The following is a 14,535-nucleotide window of genomic DNA, read 5'->3' as shown; positions in this document are numbered from 1 at the left end:
CTTTGTGCACTAGTACTAAACTACTCCAACTACCAGGTAGTTAAGAGCCTTGGCCTCAGAAGAACCTGTAGAATCTGGGGTTGTGGTTTTTTTTTTTTTTTTTTTTTTTTTTGCAATAATATGGCTATAGCTTTTACAAGGGCAATTGTGCTGATCTGGCCTTTGTCACACTTGAAGATTGGTGCCGACACATCTAAACGTCTCTTTGGTTCTAGAGTTTGCCATCCTTAGTTCCAAGACTTTATTAGTTTCTGTTAAAATACTTAGACTTCTAGCCACTTGGTCTGTAGCTAAGGTAGCAAGCATTGCTAGAGGTCTATATAAAGTTGTGATGATTCATATTTGAAAATACACATTGAACAAATGTTTCTCAACTTAAAAAAAAATCTATGTCTTTTTCTAATAAAAGCTTCATGCACCTCTGGAGCTCCTGCAACTTCCGCTCTCAAGAATGATTGATGAGTAGAAGTTGGATTCCATCTTCTACATGTTCCCTCTAGAAAACATTTTATTCAGCTTAGCTTTCTATAGTTTGCATTACAAAAACTGCTGTTATTTTTTTGTTTTTCAAATATACGATCAAAATATAAAAGACTTACTTTTTTCATTTCAAAATCGGTACTAATGCCTGCCCCCTGGAGAATTTGATATGCTGGTCACAAAACAAAAATACTATCATAAGCATATAAATAAAAAAACCACTTAACACTGTTGTAACAGTTAAAGCACCTTTTCATTTATTACTTGTCATGCTAGCTTCATTTACAGAATGCTAAATATGTGCCAGACATATTAATATGTATTAAGTGCATTACATATATGATCTCATTTAATTTGCACAGATATCCATTTTGAAGATAAGGAATATGAGGCTTAGAAAATTTATTTCCCAAGATCATGAGGAAAATAAGTATTAGGATGAGGACTAGAGCCTAGTCTTTTCCACCTTAAAGCTTGTGCCCCAAAGACAATGTATTAAATTATTACAACAATCTTGTGAGGCAGCTAGTGGAGCTTCTTTTAAAAAAATTATAAAATGACTTTTATTGGTTAAGATATTTTGTATAAAAACCCTGTGTACAACAACCTATATATAACAACTATATTATTGGTTAGGTTAGGCATTCTTTAGAAAATCAAAGAGGGAAGAGGAGTGTTAAGGAAAGTTGGGAAGGTGCCAGAGACAAATTTAGTTGACTTTACAATTTGCCTGTGGTTAGCCTGATGTTCAAGGAAGAAAATTCAATAAAGAGCACAGAAAAATATTTTTTAATAAGAAAAATGTGTTTAATTTGTGATGTGTGTTACAGCAAAAGGGTTAATGTCTTTAACCCCAAATCAATCAAAATTAAAAATGAATAGAAAAATGGAAAAGTAAAGGAACAGGCAATTCACAAAGAAGAAACATATACGGCCAGAAAATCCATGGAGAAAAATAATTAATCTTCCTCATTAAGAATTTCAAAATTGAACAATAGAATGTGATGCCTATTTTGACTCCCAAATTAACAAATATTATAAGGAATAGTTATAATAATGACAAAATAATAAAAATATATGAAAACGTCCAATGTGATTGAGGGATAGGGAAACAGGCATGCAGACATTGCTGGTAGGTAGAGGAATTAAACTACATTTTCAAAATGAAATATCACTTACTTAGATCTAGATATTTATTTAAGTGAAAATATTCCAAATGAAAAGGTACAGCACAGATTGTAGAATACATATGGAGCATTATCTCATTTTAGTCTATAAGTAATTGTAATCGGTTTACATATTATAAATTATAATTGTGCATATATTAATGATTATATATAAATCTGTAGGAATTTACACCAAACTGGTAGTTGGGATTATCTAAAGATATTGGTGTTGGGATTTGAGTGATTTCTTTTCCTTTTTTTCATTCTATTTATCTATACTTTCTATAGTAAAATCTGGATTACTTATGTGAATAATCAAATCAAGATTTAAGATAAAAGAAGCACTATCATGGTTAAGAGGATAAACTCTGCAGTCAGATAAGCCCAGGTCACAGGTGATCTTAGGTAAATTCCTTAAACTTCTTTCCCTTGGTTTCTTCATCTGTAAAATGGTGATAATAGTGCTTACCTCAATGAATTTTTGTGTAGATTAAATTAGATAACTGATGTAATCTACCACATGTACTTAAATTATCAAGTAATTACAGAGTTCCTCCTCCTGTGTTACAGGGCAGTATGAGGTACATGGGGAAAGGCAAAGAAGTTTGAGACTGTCTCTGTTCTGCAGGCAGTTAAATACCCTATGGACAGATAACACTAAATCAGATGAGAATATAGCAAAGAAGGGGTTCATAGTTCTATGCCATGGGAGGGAATTCCAAAACACATACACTTTAAAAGTATTAAATAGTCGGGCTGGCCGGTTAGCTCACTTGGTTAGAGCATGGCGCTGATAACACCAAGGTCAAGTGTTCGGATCCCTGCACCAGCCAGCTGCCACTAACTAAAAGTATAGTCTATTAAACTAATTTGCTCTTTTTAAATAAAGGTAACCTAAATGGGTGAATTTTATGGTATGTGAATTATTTCTCACTGTAGATGTTGAAAAAAGTAATCATTTTAGTATGTGACATTTACCTGGAAGAAATAACCTTAAGATTATTTTAACACAAAATACACTGATACGGTACAGAAACTAACATTGCATAGGAAACTTTCTAAATTAGCTGATTTGAACCATATGAAATTTAATCTGGTTCATAAAGTTATTGAATTGCTTGGAGACTCATTTTTAGTGTGTGATTAATAAAATGATGCCCACACAGGATTTGCAAATATTAAATACCATGATTAAAATAATGAATTCCTTAATTTTTCTTGTAAACCATTGAGGAAAAAGAATTTTATTTGTTTGGGGGAAAAAAGGAAGCAGCAGCTCTTTCTTAATGTACCATCAATGATTTTCAAGGTCCAATTAAAGTTCCACTTTCTCTAGAAAATTTGCTTCCTTGATCACTCTTGCCTTTACCGATGACAACAATCCTGGCTTCCATTTACTGTGCTTCACAGACCTAATCAATTTTGACAACAGCCCATGTTCTGAGTTATTACCTCCACTTAACAGATGAGGGGACTGATACAAGTTCATTAAGCAACCTGACCAGGTCACATGGCTATTAAGTGATTCAGTGCTGAAAAAGCCAAGTTAAAAAAATCTGTTAACATGACACCATTCAAATCGTTCCTTGTACCTTGTTCCATCTGTGAATGCTATAAATGAGAAAAGAATGATAGATCGGAATAATCAGTCTTTCTCAGAGCAGTCCTAAACAAGAAGTGAGAAGCTAAAACTGGACCTCTGACAGGAGATCCAAATTAGTTTTCTTCAATAACAATAAAAGTATTCTGAGGCACAATTATAGCAATTTGTGTAATGAAAAGAGTTACTACTCTGAGAAGATACACTTAATTCTAAGAGCCAACTAGAATACTGAGAGAAGAGTTGAACATTGAATAGTTTAAATCACTGAGTAGTTTTCTGGAAATGTCCTTAATTCATTGAGATTGTAGCTCTTATTAAGTCCCGATTCTTACATTTTATATTTCATTCATTCACTTACTCGGTGGTTATCTATTGAGTACCTACTATGTGCCAGGTATTGCTCTAGGCATTTGAGATATATCAGAAGATATAACAAACAAAAATCTCTGCCCCTAGGGAAAAAAAAAGAAAACAAATAAGAAAAGAAACAAGAAACGATACCAACAAAGAAAATCCCTGGCCTTATGGAGTTTACAAATCAGTGTGGGAAGACAGGCAAAGAAATACGTTACATGGTGCTAAGGGATGTGTATAGAAATAATGAAGGGCAAGGGGCAGAGAGAAATGAGGGCTGGTGTCTAGATAGGGGGTCAAGGAAAGTGTCTCTGACATGTAGCATATAAGTGGAGACTTGAATGAAGAGTAACTCATGGGAATATCTGCATCCTAGGCAGAGAAAGAGCAAGCAGAAAGGCTCTGAGCTTAATGTGTTCCAGAAAGGGCAAAAAGGCCAGTGTGGCTGGAACAGAGAGCGCAAGGGGGAGAACGGTGGTGGACGAGGTCAGTGGAAGCTGGCCTAGGCCCTGATGGACTTAATGGCTTTTTCTCTGAAGAAGGGAGACCAGTCAGGAGGCTATTGTCATGACCACGGTGGGAGACTTGTCAGGAGGCTACTGTCATGACCACGGTGTAGTGATGGGGGGACAGGATGGGGAGACGGTGGTGGAGGAGATAATTGTTTGGCTAGTGGACAATTTTAATAACAGAATTGACAGGATTTACTGATGGATTGGAATGTAGAGTGTGAGAGATCGGGTGTGAGGTGTGAGAAATATCTGTATTAAAGTGCTCGTTAATTAACTTAGTGGGAGAAAGCTTTCAAAGTTCTCAGGCCTGGCTCTGGTATGTTCAGACCATTTGACCCTGAGGTTAAGTCAATAGGAGTCGCTAGAAAACTGACTTCTAAGAATACGACGAAATCAAAACCAGTGGTGACCCCTCTGCCCAAGCTGGTCTTGTTTGGGAAAGGCTGCCAAGCTAAACAGTGGTTGTGGGAAATGCACAAACGTCCTTCCTAATACTGTATTTCCAGTTTGTTAAGGAGAGGAACAGAATCTAAAGGTGCAAGGACAGATTTGCAAGTCTGACGGTGTTTTCAGCTGGGAGTATACTGTAGGACCCACCTGTCCTCGGCCCAACTTCTTGGCTGCAGGACGGTAGAGTTTACCGCTGGTTCTCAAACTTCAGAGGGCATCAGAATTCCCTGGAAGGCTTGTGAAAACACGATTGCTGCCCCGGCAGAGCTTCTAACTGGAGTGGGGGTGTGTGTGGAGGGCGAGAGGAGGCGAACCGAGACTTTGCCTTCCTAACAGGTTCCCACGCGGTGTTTGAGGGGACCTGGCGTTCTTGCGCTAGAGGATGTGCCAAGCGAGGGGGTCTTGAACTCCACCTCGTGGGACGTGAACGGGGACGGTTCCAGCTCACCGAGGCTTACAGTCACGGGAGAGATGGGAAATGGTCCACTTCCTCTCAGGTGTTTCTCGGTTGCCCCCCAAACGAGTAAAAAACAAAAAGAAGCCAAAGTCGGGGAAGAGAGGGGCGGACAGTTCTAGGTTAGACAGCCCCTGGGAGCTCGCCAGTGGCGCGAGGGCGGGAAGACAGCCCGGGCCAGCCCTCGGAGCCTCAGAGGGCGCGGGCCTGGAGGAGGCGCCCCAGAGGGCGACGCCCCTCGGAGGAAGTTCGCCGTTTAATTAGCAGCGCCGGGCTGCCGTCGCATCAGCCTCCGGGAGCGAGCAGCCGGCGCCGGTCGGAGCGGTCGGTCCCGCCCGGGGTGCGTGCGGGCCGGCAGTCTCGGCGCTCAGCACAGCCGGCACCGCGGCCATGGGCGGCTCGGTCTCCAGCCAGCTGGACGAGGGCAAGTGCGCCTACATCCGAGGTACGCCCGCCGCGGGTGCACGCGGCCCGGGGACCCCCGAGACGCACCCCGCCTCCCGGAGCCGGTGTCCCGTCGGGAGCGGGAGCGCAGCTCGCCCGCGCGGGCTGGCTGGGAGGGCGCCCGGCACGGGGTGGTTTGGGGAGCGCGCGGGACGGTCGGGAGAGCAGGTGCAGGTCGCGGGGTGCGGACCGCTGCGTCCCCGCCGCCCCGCCCGCCTCGCGGTGATTGGTGTCCCCGCCCAGAAGCACCTCGCCCTCCGCAGCCTGGCGCTGGAGCTCGCCGTGGGCCCTTTCAGAACTTGCCGCCGAGACAACAGCGGGGATATCCCCGTCTCTAGAGATTTCCCTGGGGATTCCCGTCCTAAGGCCGAATTTCCCTCCTTGTGGGGTCGGCCAGAGCTTCGCTTGAACCTTATAGTATCACTCGCGGGATGGTTGCAGCAGAGGCAGAGGACAGTCACCACGTTCCCAGCCTGCGCGGGCTCCCTTCCCTTCCCTTCCCGGAGCGGGGGTGCGGTGGGGGGAGAAAGAGGAACACTGGCACGTTTCGTAACGGTTGCTAAAGGTCTAGATGGGGAGAAACTCATCTTGGGAGATTGTCAGAGACAGTGACTCAATAAAAAGCGTGAGGCAGAAGAAAACAAAGATTAAACTGAGCTGAAACTGCAGGAAGTCGTGACTCTTTATCTCCTGCGTGTATTTGGCCTCCCCGCTCCATCCTCCACCCCCAAACCTTGCCCTCAACCACTGCGTAACATTTGCTTATCTTGCTAATTTAGCGTTTTGTTGTTGCTGGTTTTTTTGGTTCCTGGCTTCAGAAATACCTTCTGTAGTACTAGTTTAATACTAGGTATTCAACTCTAGGTTTTACAGATATGAGGTGGTTGGCGGGGGAGGAGGGGGAGGTTTTGGTCATGGGCCACAATAATCAACCACATTGTATACTGACAAAATAAAATAAAATAAAACTCTAGGTTTTGCCCTAATTCTTTAAAGAAATGGTTAAGTTCTTCCTAATACCTCATTCTGGCCCTTGAACCTTTTCCTAAGAGGAAGAGCATCTGTTTGGTATCCCTATTTCATACTTGTTTTCAGTCACCACAACACTGAAACCGTTTGAAAAGGATATCAAATCAGGGCACTTGAAGAGCTATGTAATGGATTTTCCAGATTCCTGCTCTGGTGTTTTTGGAAGTAGAAGATCAACAACCCATACTGTCAGGGGATAAAACTTGGTCAGATATCCCTTTGCTGCTGTTTATTAAAATGGGAAAAAGATGGAGGATTTATTTATACTAGTTAATAAGCTAAACCAAGCCTGTCTTAGTCTTAAAAATTTGACGATATGTTTGATGTTTTTGCCAGCGTGCAGAGGACTGAAAAGAGATGCAGCAGAACCTAACGAGAAAGGGCTTGCGTTTGGTTGTGAGCAAAATTCTGTTTATGGCATTTGTTTTATAAGACTTTGTTTCACCGGAAAGCTTAGAAGCACCTAATATTGAAGCATGGCCATCTACAGTAATCATTTGAAGTCCAGCAATATGACGGATGAACTTGCTTCGAGAAGATTTCGTGGTCATGACAGTTGTTGCCGTTGATGCAAGCATTGTTCTCATATTAGAAAACATATTAACTTCTTTATTCTGAAATTTAATTATTACATGTACAAAAGTATGAGAGCACACGAAAGACTTGTAATGAATGCCTTTGAATGAGCAAAACTATGGTAGATTGTGTGACAGTCACCACATCCCCTAGTCCTGCTCAATTTTATCTCCTCATTCTGTATTTGGGAGGGCACTTTCAAGGAATGTGTAGTGGAGGAGGGAAAAGAAAACCTCTAGAGAAAATGAGACGGTGCCTCATGTGAGAACACTAGTCTTGCCAAAAGAGAAAAAGAACCTTGGAAAATGCATGGTGTTATGAATTGTTAGTGCATGAGAAAATGAAGGTCATGGAGCTGTGATTTCCTGATGGTTTTGAAGCCCCATATCCCTGAATAAAATTACGAACCTGTCTTTACACCTTTGCCCATCATTTAGCCCATAAATATTCCCAAGCTTTGATTTAATTGTAAGCAGAACAATTGAAAGTATGACAGTAAAGTTAAAATACAATTTTATGACTTCTTTCTCATGAAAGAGCCACCAGCGAAATATTATAGGCTTGAAAGCTTCTGTAGTTGGGGCACTAACTTTCTTTCAAGCTTGATAAACTTTGCTACCAGGGAAATAACTAGTTGATATATTTCGAGTGAGTTTCGTTAACTTTATTTTGTATGTCATGAGCAGCTGTATTTATAGTATGCTAATGACGCTGAATCAGCATTTACTTTCAGACATATCATTTCTTTGTGTTAATAGTGGTCTGTCATGTGGATGTTTTGTAGATTCATTGTGTTTTAGGATTTTAATCAATCAAGAGATATCAGAGTATTAAGGAGTTACTTTATTTCTAAAAATTTTGTTTTCAAAATTACTACCAAGCTCATGTTTCTTACAACAGAATACATTTTTAGAATTGTTTCTAGAGGTCTTTCAGTAACTTCCCTTGATTAAATGTTTCTATTAATAAATAATACCAAGACCAATTTATAGTCACGTAGGCAGTGTCCTGTGTTAGCCTTCAGTGATGCTTTTAGCACTGCCGTAAAAGGATCTTCCCTTAATGGGGAAGAAAGCTTGTATAATTCAGATGTCAGTGGTCAATGTAGGGCGCTTTTCCTTTTCCACACCATGTTTGCCTTTTCTTTTCAATATTTTGGTATGCCTAAAATTGAGCTATAGCTTAAAAAAAAAACAAACACAAGAACAAAAAACCACAATGTGTTTTCCTGTTTAAGAAATAATTTTATTTCCTTTTGAAAATCACTATTGAATTGTTAATGAATCAAAAAGAAAACAAACCTGAAAACTCCCATATGAGAAGTCCTATGAAGGGTCAGAAAAGTACTGGAAAATCAGTGCTGCAGCTGAGAACTGTGGGGTACACAGATCCTGGCTGGGACTGGTGGGCACTTCTAGGCCTGCTAGCAGAAAATAGCAGTGAGGATAACTGGTTTTTTCCTGGATTTACTGTCACATAGTAAGTCACATTTAACCCAGTCACATTTAACCTATAAAGGGCCTATTGGCTTCCTCTGAAATGCTCACCAATGGTCTGATTCTTATAGGGTAAGAAATGAGTTTCAGCTTAATAACAGCATGTATTTCTCTCAGGGGAGTTCTCTCATATTTATGTCATATGGGTTAACTTAGGTGGCAATATATAAATATATTTATGCGACCTTTATGTGTCTAAAGTGAAGTCTGCAGGGGCAAGGTGAGGCTGTGAAGAGCTGTACATGTTGTGGTTTACTCAATGCAGATGAATTGTACTAGTCTACACTTTCGCTTATTCTTCAGTTATAATTTTTTGGTGGGAGATGGGTGTAAGAACTGGTCTGATTTATCTGGGTAATTCTGAATGTGTTATCTTAGAACCCAAACTGTCTGGCTAGTAATGGCAGTATACTGTGATGGAAAATTTAGGATATGGAATATGGCAGATACTGTTGGATGCCAACCCAACATCCTTTCCCCATTTCTCTTCCTAGCAGAACCCCAGTTTTGTTTGGGTATTGAAACTCCTCTGTTTCAGAGAAGCCATCCCCATTTACGTCCCCTAAGGGGTGTGTGCTGATCTGTGTCTATCATGGTGCTGAGGGCTCCTTGCCAGCGATGATACTAGGCATAGGGTTGTGAGGCAGTGTGTCCAGTGACACTTGAAGGGAAGTTTGCTGGCTGCCTCTAGGAAAGTTTTCTTCCCCGGAACTGCTGTTTTTATCCTGACAAGCAGGAGAGGAGCCAGCTTACAGACAAAGCCAATACGAGGAACGTGGCATAGCCGAGGTAGTCTCAGAGAAGAGAAGCTAGAGCCCCAATCAACTACTGATGGCCTGCCTGCACTGCCCTTGGGATACTTCTAGTTATGTGAGATACTAAATCCCCTTTGAGTTGGGGTAGCAGAGATTGCTAGTTATCCCCTAATATTCTCCCTTGCTATCTTTAATAATAAGACTCCCAAGTTTTAGCTGTCCACATGAACACCAATCTCCTTTACAAGTAGATGGGGTCATGTAACTGAGTTTTGGCCAACGGGATCTAGATTGAAATGCAGAATGCTATTTCTAGAATGTGATGTTAGAGGGAAAGGTGTGACTTTCTTTCTTCTATCCTCCATACTGCTGGCTGGATTGTGAACATGGCTGGAGTAGACATCTTTTTTTAAAAAAAAAGTTTTACTATATTTTGTTTATTTTTATTTTTTGGTGGCTGGCCGGTGTGGGGATCCAAACCCTTGATCTTGGTGTTTTATAGCACTGTGCTCTAACCAACTGAACTAACCGGCCAGCCCAAGGAGCAGGCAACTTGGACCATGAAATGTCCCTGTAAGGAGTTCATGCAGAGCAAAGTAACTAGACAAAAGGAGCCTAGGCTCCCGAGGATTTCATAGAGTAGAACCTCCAGACCAGCCCTGGACTACTTACCTCTGGACCTCTTACTAAGAAAGGGATAAACTTCTGTCTTATTTAAGCCAATGTCATCTGTGGTGTTACTGTTATCCACAGACAAACCTTATCCTAACTAATATAATTGTCTTCTGTCACTTGTGGCCAAAAGCATCCTAACCAATACACTAAGCGTTGCCTTACTGGGTCCGCTTTAAGAAAAATTAATCCAAAGCAAGTAGAAAGTGGATAAAGATTACACCATGAGTGTTTGTCTCAGTTCCTGATTTGTAGAAAATGAACTCTTCTAAGAAGTGAGGAATTGCGGCTCCCCTGGTGGGAGAAGTGGGGTTGGGGGAAAGAGAAGGAGAGCGCCCGTTATAAATAATGCGTAAAGTGTATTGATCACGTTATATTCTGATAAAAGAATGCCTTCAAGCATGCCAAACTACTAATGAAGACAGTAGGAGTTTTGAATAAGGAAAACTACTGCAGATTTGGAATTTCTAGTGTCAATAGTTACGCTCTACCCTCTTCAGTCTTCGTGAATAGAAACCAAGGCTTTGGGACTAGGGAGCTCTTTAATAAGCTCCAAATCTAATGTGGCAAAGCCATAAAGGATTTTGTGAATTGAGAATTTCTTAGATTCAATCAAAAAGAAAGCAAAGACAGTAGACTAAGGCAAATTGACATTTTCTACTGCACTTGTGGAAGAAAGTGACCTTCCTTCTTGTGGGTTCTAATATAAGCCTTGGTGAACCCTATAGAGTCAGATGCTACATGAAGATCTGGTGTTGATGAAACACTTCTTTTTACTATGGACATGGGCTGTAAGAGGACTATATCATCAAGGTCTCTCTAGTAATAGTAACTGCTAGGGTGACAGTAGTAATTTTTATTATTTTATTTTTGCTTTGGACTACTGAACAATTTATGGTTTTACTTATTGTAATCTTTGGGAAGGTCTGAACTGGGTTCACAGGTATAAAGTGCAACAGAAAGAGTCCAATTTGTAACAGTATTTTAATTTAATTTAAGTTAAATGTACTGTGAAAGTTGTACAAAATATTCAGTGTAAATTATGTCAGTGATTTTAATCTCCTCATTACAAATTTTAATTTTTTTTTGTCAGTAAAGCTAGGTAACATCAGTCTAAGAAATAAGATAGATATAACAGTTTGCATTGTGAAATAGAAAATGAGGTCAGAAATGAAGATAAAAATGGAAGACAAAAGAATAAAAGCACAATTCATCTGCTACAGTCTGTTTGAGGCACTTTAGTAAAACACAGAACATGAGAGCTAAAACTCTAACAGTTCCAAACTAAAACACACACACAGACACACACACACACGTACACATACCCACACTTATACAAAACCCCAAATGCAATACAGATTTTCTCCTTTGAGACTGGAAAATTCATTTTAAAAAGAGACTAGCAAGTTGCTGCCAATAAGAAAATGCAAGCCAGCTTTTAAAAGTGCCTCTTATTTTGTTTTGTTTTATTTTTTGGTACTGCATGTTTTTTCTCACATAGAGAATAAAAGATTTAGAGATATGAAATCAATTAATTCAGTTTTGCAAATTGCAAGGTCTAAGACCCAATGAAGTTGATATTTCTATGCTTGATGTTGCATGGAATGAATCTCTAGGATTAGAATAAATTAATAGTGTTTACTATGAGCCCTGAAGCGATTTTTTTAAAAGTCCATAGTCCAAAGGAATTTTGGAAGAAGAGTAAATGTCTCTATGCCAAACCATGTGGGTATTTTTTTTTCCTTTTTAAAAAGTATTTTAATTTAAAATAGAATATAGGTTCAGAAAACCAGACAAAAGAAATGTGTAGCTTAGTAAATCATTATAAGGCAAATATCTACGAAGCCATCACCCAGGTCAAGAAATAAAAAAGAACTTCACTAGCTGTTGCAGAAGTTCCATGTGTCCCATCTCAATTCTAGACCCCTTTGTCTCTCTAAAAATAACCACTATTTTCCATCATCTATTGCTGCCTAACAAACTACCTCAGTGATACTGGCTCTTAAAACAAGTATTTATTTGTTCACAATTCTGCTATCTTGATTGGGTCTAGCTGGGGGTTCTACTTCCTATTTTTGCTGGTGTCATTCCCGTGGATGCATTCAGCTGGTGGCTGGACTTAACCAAGAGGGTTTTCTTTCTCTCCAGGTGGCCTTTCTACACGGTCTCTCTAGTCAGGTACTGGATTTTTTAAAATGACGGGCCAGGGTTTTGCAAGAGTGCAAAAGCTTCTGGAAGCTGCTAGGACTTCTTATGGCTCAGGCATGGATTGGCACAGCATTACTCTGCCACATTCCATTGGTTAAAGCAAGTCTCAGGGCCAGCCCAGATTCAAGAGGAGGGGCCTACACAAACAGGCATGAATACCATGGAGTATAGATATTTAGGGGATACCCTAGTAACAGACTACCACACCACTAATCCTAGATTTTATAATAATGACTTACATATCCTATGGTTTTATCACCCAACTGTGCGTTTTTAAACCTTATAGTCTTACCCACTTAAAAAATATGTCTTCTAAGTCTCTTTCAATCTACAGGTTTCCCCTAATTCTCTTTCTTTTACTTGCAGATTATCTGTTGAAGGACCTGGGCTGTTTGACATGTAGAATTTTTCACAGTTTGCAGTTTGCTTATGGTACAGTTCCATATGTTTCTCCTGTATTTTCTACAGATCGTCAGAGGGATAGTAAGACTTGACCAATCTCAGGATCAGTCCTTTGGTCAAGACTATAGGTGGCGCTGTGTTCATCATTTGCAGGCACTAGGATCTGGTTGTCTCTCTTTTTGTGTTGTTAGCAGCCTCTGATGCTAGGACCCATTAATTCACTGGGGATTGAAAAATGATGGTATTCTAAGTATGCCATTTTGTTTTTATTTATTAGCTGGAATGATTTTGTAGAGCGAAACATCCCTTATTTACTATTCGGTTACCTAGGATGATAGTTCATACAGGAAAGGCAGGAAAAGAACTTTACCTTTTCCTTTTATTTATCAGTTTTTAAAGTAATTTATTGGTTTTCTGTCATCCCTGAAAGGTAATTAATTGACTAAAAAAAATCATTGTGAACTCACGAATTCCACTGAGATTCTTATCCTTACTGAAGCTCAAGTTTCCCATCATTAGCTATTGAAAGCCTCTTCAAGTTGGCTCCTGAGTGAGTCCTTTTGATTTACCCTAATAGTATTTGATAGCTTCCTTGCCATCTGGTAGGTCAAGATGTTTTAGGCTCATCTTGTTTATTTCCTGTTCCATAACTGGAATAAGCAAAATCTATAAGGAACTCTGATTTCTTTTAGAGGGAAATGGTATTTCAAGATGACAGTTTGGGTCTAGGGACTGCAAACTGGGTTGCTGCAACTGGGGTTGGCCATTGTTTCTGGACTTTTTTAGTGGACAGAACTAGGAAAAATGTATATTTTCTGCATTATATTTATATCTCCTTTCCCGTATTGAAAATCTTGGTTCTCAGTGGCACAGGAGATGATAGAATTAAATATACATAAATTCTCATTTGCTTTATCCCACCTAATACATACAGTAGTCTCAGAATACCAATACGAATACCACCATCATCAATATGGCTATAGAAAACTCCTGAACAAACTCTTAAAAATCAGTAACAAAATTTTTGTATATGCCAATCCAATTCTCCCCTAACTTTATTTTATGAACTTACTATGTCGAAGCATATAACCATTATCTTATATTCTCTTTTCTCATTTACTCTTTCTTCTACATTAAGTATTATTTAATGTATCAGTTCTTATGTTGATGTCTCTCTAGTGTTTGAAGCTCATTATATAGAAGATTCCTCAAGAAGCGCTCCGGGGAACATAACAAAGAAGTAGGAATAAAGGATTATTAATTTAATGGCTCTGTGATATCACCAAAGTCCCCTTATTTCTACCTTCCTATTCTCTGTGGGCCAGCTCTCCTTATGGTTGAAAGATGGCTGGAGCAGCAAGTTATTACATTCTTAGGTGCAGCAATATCCCAGATGCTAAAAAGAGGTCTATCAAGTCTTTGAGTCTCTTTATGAAAGCAAAGAAACCTTTCCTAGCTGCCTTACTAGCACACTTCCCCTTACATCCCATTGATCAGAATTGTATTACACATGCCTTCCTAAGCCATCACCAGCAAGAGTCTGGAATTATCATGATTTGGTTAGACCAGTCAAGATTCAGCCCTGGACTGGGGCTTGGGCCGCCTCTCTCAAGTGTATGGCTACAGGGAAGATCAGGGATACCTGAAGAAAATTGGGTTCAGTTAGCAAGGAGAAAGCATGAATGGCTAATAAGTAGGTAGCCGGCATTACAAATTTTGATAAATGTCATACAGGGAATAAAAAGGGCACTGAGATAGAAAACTTATGGTGGCAGGGAGATGAAGTAGAGTTACGGTATGGCTCAGGAGGATAATCAGCTGCTATCTGGGTGAAGAACCAGGGGAAGAATATTTTGGGTAGAGAGAACAGCGTACAGAAGGGAAAGGAAGGGGAGGAACGTGGAGGAACTGAAGAAAGGTGGTACGTTTGGAGT

The 14,535-nt window shown here is 40.0% G+C and overlaps 1 protein-coding gene across 1 annotated transcript in view; it reads left to right on the top strand.

The window, feature by feature from the left end:
- The first annotated feature begins 5,319 nt into the window (after positions 1–5,319).
- Positions 5,320–14,535, top strand: part of NIBAN1 (niban apoptosis regulator 1) — a 146,814-nt gene continuing 137,598 nt past the window's right edge. Inside the window, exon 1 of the mRNA XM_063105976.1 lies at positions 5,320–5,464. Within this exon, the coding sequence (XP_062962046.1) occupies positions 5,410–5,464 (55 nt within the window). The 5' untranslated portion in view covers positions 5,320–5,409. The remainder of the gene's footprint in view (positions 5,465–14,535) is intronic.

The sequence above is a fragment of the Cynocephalus volans genome, chromosome 8 (genome assembly GCF_027409185.1).
Source record: "Cynocephalus volans isolate mCynVol1 chromosome 8, mCynVol1.pri, whole genome shotgun sequence".
Classification (NCBI taxonomy): domain Eukaryota; kingdom Metazoa; phylum Chordata; class Mammalia; order Dermoptera; family Cynocephalidae; genus Cynocephalus; species Cynocephalus volans.
The sequence above is the reverse complement of the archived record's forward strand: the minus strand, read 5'-3'. Positions and strand labels throughout refer to the sequence as shown.